The sequence below is a fragment of the Tupaia chinensis genome, unplaced genomic scaffold (assembly GCF_000334495.1).
Source record: "Tupaia chinensis unplaced genomic scaffold, TupChi_1.0 Scaffold149502_1, whole genome shotgun sequence".
Taxonomy (NCBI): domain Eukaryota; kingdom Metazoa; phylum Chordata; class Mammalia; order Scandentia; family Tupaiidae; genus Tupaia; species Tupaia belangeri.
The window spans coordinates 679737-689740 of NW_006209346.1; the positions used below are offsets into that span (position 1 = coordinate 679737).

General features: G+C 37.3%; 1 protein-coding gene across 1 annotated transcript in view; it reads right to left on the reverse strand.

The window, feature by feature from the left end:
- Positions 1 to 10004, reverse strand: part of DNAI4 (dynein axonemal intermediate chain 4) — a 74601-nt gene that overhangs the window by 20608 nt on the left and 43989 nt on the right. Inside the window, 5 exon segments of the mRNA XM_027769437.1 lie at positions 933 to 1054; positions 1606 to 1763; positions 5252 to 5403; positions 6952 to 7038; positions 9376 to 9584. Of these exon segments, the coding sequence (XP_027625238.1) occupies positions 933 to 1054; positions 1606 to 1763; positions 5252 to 5403; positions 6952 to 7038; positions 9376 to 9584 (728 nt within the window).

Below are 10004 nucleotides of genomic sequence, written 5' to 3' on the forward strand. Positions count from 1 at the left end.
TTAAAAAAATGAGGTAACAGTATATATTTTACAGTTATGGGATGCTAAGGGAATATTATTATGCCAATAATTTAATAACTTTAATGACATAGACAAATTCCTTAATAGACACAAATTAACAAAGCTCACTCAAGAGAAAATAGATAACCATAATAGCTTACATCGATTAAAATGTGAATTTGTAGGGAACCAGCAGTTAGCATAATGGCTATGTCGCTGGACTCCCACGTAGTCGACGGCAGTTCACGTCCCGGACCCGGTGATTTAAAACTCACGCCGGGCGCTTGTGCGTGCGCGCCCAAGATCCTGAGAGGAGAATGGAGGAGAAGGGATTGCGGCGTGACCATCCCCCCTCAGGGATGATTTCTCACTTTCTGTCTCTATGTCTGTCTCTGTCTGTCTGGCGAGCGCACGCGCCCTATAGCGGAAAACAAAACAAAACAAAACAAAACCAAAAAAAAAAACCTCTCCAAAAAAAAAAAATGTGAATTTGTAGTTAAAACTTAAAAACCTTCCCACAAAGAAAACTTTAATAATTAATTCTATCAAACATGTAATGAAGAAATAATATGAATGCTATGCAAGTTTTTTCAAAAAAATAGTTTTATGAGGACAGCTCATACCAAAACCAGACAAAGACACAATCTCTGTTTAGAAAAGCAGATAAAGGAAATATTAGGCCGTCTGGAAAGTCATGATGTATTTTTCCATGTTTTTCTATGCAAAAATGCACCAAGACTTTCCTGACGACGCAATAGTATAGCCAACTGGAGCGTGCCATTTACTCTAGCACGGCAGCTATGCTTATTTTTTCACTTACAAGACATCGTATTACTAAAATGCTTACACTTTGTCTTGTTTTGTAACTTACTAAACTTCGATTTTTGAAAACTGCTATATGCCATAGTAAATAATGGATTAAAATAATTTACCTTGGGATGAAAAGCAAAGCACATTCCAGGAGCTTGTCGAGATATCAAAGCTTCACCTTTCTTCTCCTTTTCCCCTCCTTTTTTGTTACTGCCAGAAGTAGTTCTCCTCAATCGCATCAAATCTTCATTTAAAGGAAAAGGCATATATCTTATTTGCCACATATAAAGTACTGAACATATCATGTATGCCTCTTTGGCAAATAATATGTATCTATAAAATTGTATTCAAGACAGAACACATGCATGTGCACATGTGAGACAAGCGTCCTTGACAGGGTCCTCCAGAGTGTGATCCGCTTTCTCTGGCCCTCCAGCTCATCATGATCTTAGGCACATGCGTGCCTGGCATGCTTTTAGGTCCACTTGAGATCTGAACCCGCTGTCAGCCGTGTAGCTTCCAGGCCTGCAGTTCAGTATGCTACCACCTGTGCTACAGAGGCGAGGCCTCTTTTGCAAATGATATTGTGTGTTCTTCCATCTTTTGCATGTTATGAAGTTGACATTAGCAAACACAAGAACTAGATGCTTAAAAAACAATGACCAAGCCCAGCTTTTTTTTTTTTCTTTCTTTCTTACGGGCCAAACCAGTATTTATCACTTTCAGCATATGATTTATTAGTATTTTTTAATTCAGCACATAACAAGAGAAAAATAACTTTTTTTCCTTTTTTACCGTGACAGTCCAGTCCTTTCCGTATAACCCATTTGGAGATCCTTCCATCTGCTGATATAGAAACTAATATTTCTCTTTTATCATCCCCTGTTGTTCCTCGATCTTGTTCTATCCATTGCAGTTGCCACACAGGTCCCAAATGCTTTAGAGGCGATTCACTAAAACAGGCAAAAATGCTAACTATAGACTCATTATAACAATATTTTAGAGGCCTTTGTGCATAAGTGATAAGGACAACTCCCAAGAGGATTATGATCTACTTATTTAATAATGTCTTTATTGTCCAAAACTGGACTTCCAAACATTTTGAAGAACAGGAAAAACAATCACTTTGCCACCTAATATACACTGAAATTTTTCTTATTTCTTACAAAAGGAAATTTTTAGTGGCTTTTAACGTATCAGCTACCATAAGAGGAATACAAAAATAAACATTTTCTTTCTTTTCAGAATCTACTTTTCTTACTCTATTTATTCACTTTTTCTTAGTTTAGTCATATAAACTCTGACTTTAACTTTATTTTAGACACTCTGAACATAAGTACCTTAATCTTTATAAAGTTTTTGTTTTCATGACTTAAATTAATATTATAATACTGTAACATTTAAATAAAGATAAACAATTATTTTTTCTATTATTTCATGATTACCCACTGACTTGATTCTATGACTAAAATTTAATGTTTTCTTGAAAAGTTAAAATCACCTCTTAGATTACTGACTTTTTTATTATCAAATTAATGGAGTACTCTGTTCCCAGTACTGACTCTTTTTTTTTTTTTTACACATACAAACTGTCCTATATAATAGTTCTGAATCTTTTAAAATCAAAGATGTCGGGTTATTTGGTAAAAGTATGGACTCTTCTCCCAGAAACAAGCACTAAGCTCCACCTTTATAAACTATGCGAATAACTTCAAAGTTAAATGTAAGAATCCTTGCTTAGGAACCAGCAGATGATGCAATGGTTATGTTGCTAGACTCCCACATGGCCAACCACGGTTTGAGTCCTGGACCTGGTGGCTTAAAACTCATGCAGGCACATGTGCATGCATGCCCCAAATCTCGAGAAGAATATGGAGGGAGAGGGACTGCAGCATGGCCATCTCCCTTGGGGGTGATTTTTTTGCTTTCTGTCTCTCTGTCTCTGTGTTTCTGGCAAGAGCATATGCCCTATAGCAAAAATCTCTCAAAAAAAAAAAAAAAAATCCTTGCTTTGACTTGCTTAGACTATTTACAGTTCCAGCCAAGTTTACTCAAACATTGGTACAGGTCTACCACCCCATTTTTAGCCCATTGATATCTAGTCTTATTATCGAAACCGAACCTGCTTGAGTTCAGCAGATGGCGTAGCAGTTAGGTCACCAGATTCCCAAGTGGCTAACCATAGAGTCCTTGACCTGGAGGCTTCAGACTCATGCCGGGTGCATGTGTGTGTGTACCCAAGATCCCAGCAGAAGAGATTGCAGCATGGCCATGCCCTCTGAGGGATGATTTCTCACTTTCCCTCTCACTGTCTCTGTCTCTCTCTGGCAAGCACATGTGTCCCAAGGCAAAAACCTCTAAAAAAAAAAAACCCAAACTGCTTAAGTATCCTTCACCTTCAACTTTTTGGGTTTCTCAATGTTAGGTTAGTATTAGTATTTTTCTATGCAAAAATGCTTCATAACTTTCCCAATGACCCAATTTAACTCATTTATTCATTATTAACCAAACATTTACTTTATTCCTATTACCTTCCCATTATCATCAGAAAGTAGATATAAACAAATAATTTATATGCAGTATTATAAGTGCTATGATGTAAGTATGTATACAATGCATAAAGAAAGGAATGGGAGGGTTTCCTGGAGGAAGTAACACCAAAGCAAGAGTTTAAGAGTAAGTGCAAGCTCTCAAGCCAACAGAAGTTTGTTAGTGAGGTGGACAGAAAAAAATATGAAGGAGACATAGACCAGGACATTCCAACTGGAGAGACAGTATGGGGGATTATTAAATGTTTAGAAAATAATGCTTTTTTATTGCCAGAAGGCACACACACTAACCAGAGAGACAGAGAAAACACTCTCCAACAGGGTGTGGTCACACCACCATCCTTTCTCCATTTCTCCATCCTGACAGAATTTGGGGTACACACACACAAGCACCCAGCATGTTTTTCAAGCCACTGGGGCCAGGATCCAAACCATGGCAGGACATGTGGGATTTGGCTCCCTTAACCACTAATGTAAGAATCCTTGCTTAGGAACCAGCAGATGATGCAATGGTTATGTTGCTAGACTCCCACATGGCCAACCACGGTTTGAGTCCTGGACCTGGTGGCTTAAAACTCATGCAGGCACATGTGCATGCATGCCCCAAATCTCGAGAAGAATATGGAGGGAGAGGGACTGCAGCATGGCCATCTCCCTTGGGGGTGATTTTTTTGCTTTCTGTCTCTCTGTCTCTGTGTTTCTGGCAAGAGCATATGCCCTATAGCAAAAATCTCTCAAAAAAAAAAAAAAAAATCCTTGCTTTGACTTGCTTAGACTATTTACAGTTCCAGCCAAGTTTACTCAAACATTGGTACAGGTCTACCACCCCATTTTTAGCCCATTGATATCTAGTCTTATTATCGAAACCGAACCTGCTTGAGTTCAGCAGATGGCGTAGCAGTTAGGTCACCAGATTCCCAAGTGGCTAACCATAGAGTCCTTGACCTGGAGGCTTCAGACTCATGCCGGGTGCATGTGTGTGTGTACCCAAGATCCCAGCAGAAGAGATTGCAGCATGGCCATGCCCTCTGAGGGATGATTTCTCACTTTCCCTCTCACTGTCTCTGTCTCTCTCTGGCAAGCACATGTGTCCCAAGGCAAAAACCTCTAAAAAAAAAAAACCCAAACTGCTTAAGTATCCTTCACCTTCAACTTTTTGGGTTTCTCAATGTTAGGTTAGTATTAGTATTTTTCTATGCAAAAATGCTTCATAACTTTCCCAATGACCCAATTTAACTCATTTATTCATTATTAACCAAACATTTACTTTATTCCTATTACCTTCCCATTATCATCAGAAAGTAGATATAAACAAATAATTTATATGCAGTATTATAAGTGCTATGATGTAAGTATGTATACAATGCATAAAGAAAGGAATGGGAGGGTTTCCTGGAGGAAGTAACACCAAAGCAAGAGTTTAAGAGTAAGTGCAAGCTCTCAAGCCAACAGAAGTTTGTTAGTGAGGTGGACAGAAAAAAATATGAAGGAGACATAGACCAGGACATTCCAACTGGAGAGACAGTATGGGGGATTATTAAATGTTTAGAAAATAATGCTTTTTTATTGCCAGAAGGCACACACACTAACCAGAGAGACAGAGAAAACACTCTCCAACAGGGTGTGGTCACACCACCATCCTTTCTCCATTTCTCCATCCTGACAGAATTTGGGGTACACACACACAAGCACCCAGCATGTTTTTCAAGCCACTGGGGCCAGGATCCAAACCATGGCAGGACATGTGGGATTTGGCTCCCTTAACCACTAGGCTATGAGGCTATCACTGGTATATCTCTTAATAATTGCCAATATTCTCTTAAAATGAAATAACAATAGAATATATCTTCCTGAAAAAGTATGCATTATTTACTTAATTCTTGGGTTCTCACCTACTATCCAGAACTGGAATATTATTGTTGCTCTGAACATTGTAAATTGCAATTGTACCATTGTGAAAGCCAACTGCTAAAAGATTAGGTGATCCAATGGAAAAATCCACAGCAGTAACTCCATATGGACTCTGATAAATACGTTCTGGCCACTGAATAAAAAGAATAATTATATTACATTTCAAACGTGTCTTTGTAGACTACAATAAGACAGGGCATGATAATGGCTAAGAGTTGTCTAGGGGCAGTAGGGATGTGAGAAGACTTAGTCTACATTTAGTTACTACTGTATTCCTAATTTCCAATACAAATGAGAACAAAACCTCAACTAGTTATTCCCTTTATTTTGATAAAAACATGAATCCTCAGCACTCAAAGGCTTTAGGAAACACAGTGTTGGTTTCTACAATAATTACCATATTTTGGCAATATTTCATCAAGATTAACATGATCATCACATGTCTAGTTAAGTAAACAAAATGGGCTGCAAACAAATCATCTAGCATATATTCCTATCTCCCAGTTTTTGTTTTAGGTGCTTGGGCTATCTTATCATTTCTTTTCTTTATATATATATATCAGATATTTTATTTAACTTTCTGCAATGTACATAGACTGCACTGACAAGACAGGCCCTATTGAGGGATGGTTTCTCTCTCTCTTTCTTCTCTCTCCTCTCATGCATGCACATGCACCCTCTAGCATTAAAAATATATATATCAGTTGAGGGACCAGCAGTTAGCGTAATGGCTATGTCACTGAACTCCCATGTAGTTGACCGCCGTTCGAGTCTCGAACCCAGTGGCTTAAACTCACGCTGGGCGTGTGTGCATGCGTGCCCAAGATCCCGAGAGGAGAATGGAGGAGAAGGGATTGCGGCATGGCCATCCCCCCTGGGGGGTGATTTCTCGCTTTCTGTCTCTCTGTTCTCTCTCTGTCTGTCTGGCGAGCGCACACCCCCTATAGCAAAAACCTCTTAAAAAAATAAAATAAAAAGATAAAGCTTTCAAGTAAGAAAATGACTAGGGATGCTGGGGACCAGCAGGTAGTGTGGTGGTTAAGGAACTGGACACTCCCACATGGCCGACCATGGTTCAAGTCCCGTATCTGGCAGCTTGCTTTCCCTCTGCTCTCTCTCTCTCTCTGGTCAAATTAAAACAAATGTATAAATAAAATTGAATAAATAATTCTAAAAAAATGACTAGGGCTGTTTAGCAAGAAAATATTAGTATGATTCTTATTTATTCTCTGGAAAAACCCACTAAAAAAAACAGTAAGAAGGTCATATTAACTGACTTTATATCTACTAAGGATAGCAAGGATCAAGTGATAAGCAGCTATTCATATATGAAGAAATAATCAAATATTAAAAGAAATCTAAATTTCAAAGGATCTTCATTTGCAGATTCATTTTTTTATAATCAGCTATGATAATCAATAATGGCTCAACTCTGCATTATCAGGTCTAACATCATAATAGATGCTAAATAAATACATATTGAGTACATTTTTAAATTAACTCTCTTTACTTTATGTCAAAAAGAACAAATTTTAATTGTTATGGATTTAAATTTAAAAAATGAAGAAAGTCTTGATTGATAAAATTTTCTTGACTTTGTTTCATCATTATATACAATGATATATTTTATGAAAATTTTATCAACATAAATAAAAATGGTCATTATTCCTGTTTGAGTTACCATAGGATTCTTTATTGACCAACAGCAAGCCAATCCTCTTTTTTGCTCTTTAAATCCAAAGTGCCCATAGCCAACAGCCAAAAGTTCCTGAAAACCAGAAAAACACATATCAAACAAGAAAATATGGCATAAAAATAATGAACTACGTTAAAAATAGTTGTAAGACAAAAGAGGAAAAAAGACCAGCATACTATTTTTACTGTACACTTCTATTTTTTAAGTAAATAAAATTAATCAGTGTAATGCTTCTCATTTTTAGAATAAATACCCCAAAAAAAATCAGTTGCTGGGTTGGCTCTGAGACTTTGTAGGTAAGGAATCCAGATTCCATCTGACCAACTAGAAGGTTTAAATCTTGACCCCAGCGAATCAAGAAATACACTGGCACATGTGTATGCATGCATCAAATCTCAACGTGATGGAGAAATAGAAAAGAGATCGTACTATTAATAGCATGACCATGCCCCATTGGGAGGTACTTTCTCCCTCTCTCTCCATCTCTCTCTGACGAGCTCTAGTGTCCTCTGGCCAAAAAAAGTGAAAGAACCAATTGGTAACAATTGTTGTACTTATTGAGGTAATCTTTCAAGATTGTATTATTATATTTCAATATCTTATGGATTTTAAAGAATGACCTAATCATTTCAAATGTAAAGTAAAAGAAACTTAACGGCAAGGACTATGGACTGAACTGTGTTCCTTCCAAATTCTTATGTTATGCCCTAATCCATGATTTGGTCAAATCTGGAGAGCCTGACACAGCAAGACCCTGCCAAAAATGCCTATTTCTGTCTCCCTCCCATTCTTTATCTCCCCCTTTCTCTTATAAAGGAAAAAAAAATTTAATCTCAACTGCAATGTATTAATTTTTTAAATGCTATTATTTCAGTTTTTTAAAGTATTTCTGTATCTTTATTATAGACTGTTATTATTGATTTATTAAATCTCATTCATCTACCAGATGTTCTCAAATACAGTTTTATGAAGAGAACCTATGATATGGACCAGCACATGGTGTAGCAGTTATGTTACTGGACTCCCACATGGCCGACAACAGTCCAAGTCCTGGACCCGGTGGCTTGAAACTCATGCTGGGTGTGTGTGCACGCATGCCCAAGATTCCGGGAGAAGAATGGAGAAGGCGGCTTGGACATCTCCCCTGGGGAGTGATTTCTCACTTTCTCTCTCACTATCTCTGTCTGTCTCTATCTCTCTGGTGAGTGCACATTGCCTGAAGGCAAAAACCTCTAAAAAAAAAAAAAGACAATCCATTATAAAAGTATTTTATTTTAAAATAATTCACATAATTAGAATAATATGTATTTAGATATTGACAAAGAGGATTATAAACTTTTGATTTTTTAAATAACCATCTCATATTTGTACATGACATCTGATATGTGACAATAAAATAAGACTAATTCTTACATATACATAAAAATACAGTAAATATTGGGACCAGCAGTTGGCATAATGGCTATGTCACTGGACTCCCATGTAGTTGACCACGGTTCAAGTCCTGGACCCGACAGTTTAAACTCATGCCGGGCGTGTGTGCGTGTGCCCAAGATCCTGAGAGGAGAATGGAGGAGAAGGGATTGCAGCGTAGCCATCCCCCCGGGGGGTGATTTCTCGCTTTCTATCTCTCTGTCTCTCTCTGTCTTTCTGGAGAACGTACGCACCCTATAGCAAAAACCTCTCCAAAAAAAAAAAATACATTAAATATTTATTCCAAACATCTTGCCATTACTTGAAAGATTTTTAGAATTGCTAACTAGGAAATGCCTTTGGAATCAGTTTAAAAACCTCAAGGAAAAAAAAAATCCATCTTATTATTCTATAATAATTTATTTCTTATGAGCAAGATATCATTCCCCAGAATAAGATTCATCTTATTTTTTTCAAGATAACCTTTGGCAGAGCAAGAGTTCTGAAGTCAGATGTCTGAGTTTGAATTCTGGCTGTTTCACTTAGTAGTTTTTGCAATTTTGGCCAAGTTATTCATCTTTTTTTGTGTTTCAACTTTATTATCAAAATAATGAAGAAAAAAGTAGTACCTAAATAATAGGATTGTTACATTAATACAGGGAAAATACAACAGTGCCTTGAATATACTAATTGTCTAAGTATTTGTTAATATTAGTAACAATAGAATTTTAAGGACATTCAAAATTTGTTTGCACATTTGCAGGGTCACTGAATTAAGAATATGCTTCCAAATATGACTACTTTGAAGAGAATATAAATTTAGGTATGTGAGTTTGTGTGTATGTTGAAATAACATCAACCTATATATTATCTTCTAGTGTACGTCTATGGTCAGTTTAAACCCTTTGCCCCATACCTGAGAAAAACAATTTTTTCATTATTAGAACTGAGCAGTTACCCTTAAGTGCTAAATTGTTAAAGTGCTTGGTAACTTACAGGATTTGTTTTATTCCAGGCAAGGCTGCTCACATTAAGGCCTTTAGTTAAGTCACAAGAGAAAGACCAAAGTCGTTCCAAATTGGCTGGTATTGTTGATTGCTGTACATGTATTTCTATTTCTTCCTCCTCCTCCTTCTTAGCTTCTTCCTCTCCCTCTTCATGTTTTTCACCTTCTATACATATTTCAGGCTCTCCAGGCTCAGGTTCTAAAATTAAATAAAATAAAAAGACCACTGTCCTACACCTATAGGCGCCTGTCAAAGGCTCCAAATAGCATCTCTATTTATTCTGATACTGTCTTAGTTCTAGGAAAGAGAACAAATTTGCCTTTATTCTGCCTTTTTATTCTATCCAGATCATTAAGCAACTGGGTAGGGCTTCCTTACTTAGTCCATTTACCAAAATGCTGATCTCTGGGCCAGCCCCTATAGCCTAGTAGTTAAAAGGAGCTAAGTAGATCTCATATGGCTGGCTGGGTTTGAATTCTGGTACCAGCAACTTAAAAAATATACAAGTGCATAGGAATATCAGGCCAGCAGGTGGCATGGTGGTTAGCGTGCTGGACTCCCACATGGTTAACCATGGTTCGAGTTCCAGACCTGGTGGCTTGCTTTCTCACTTTCCCT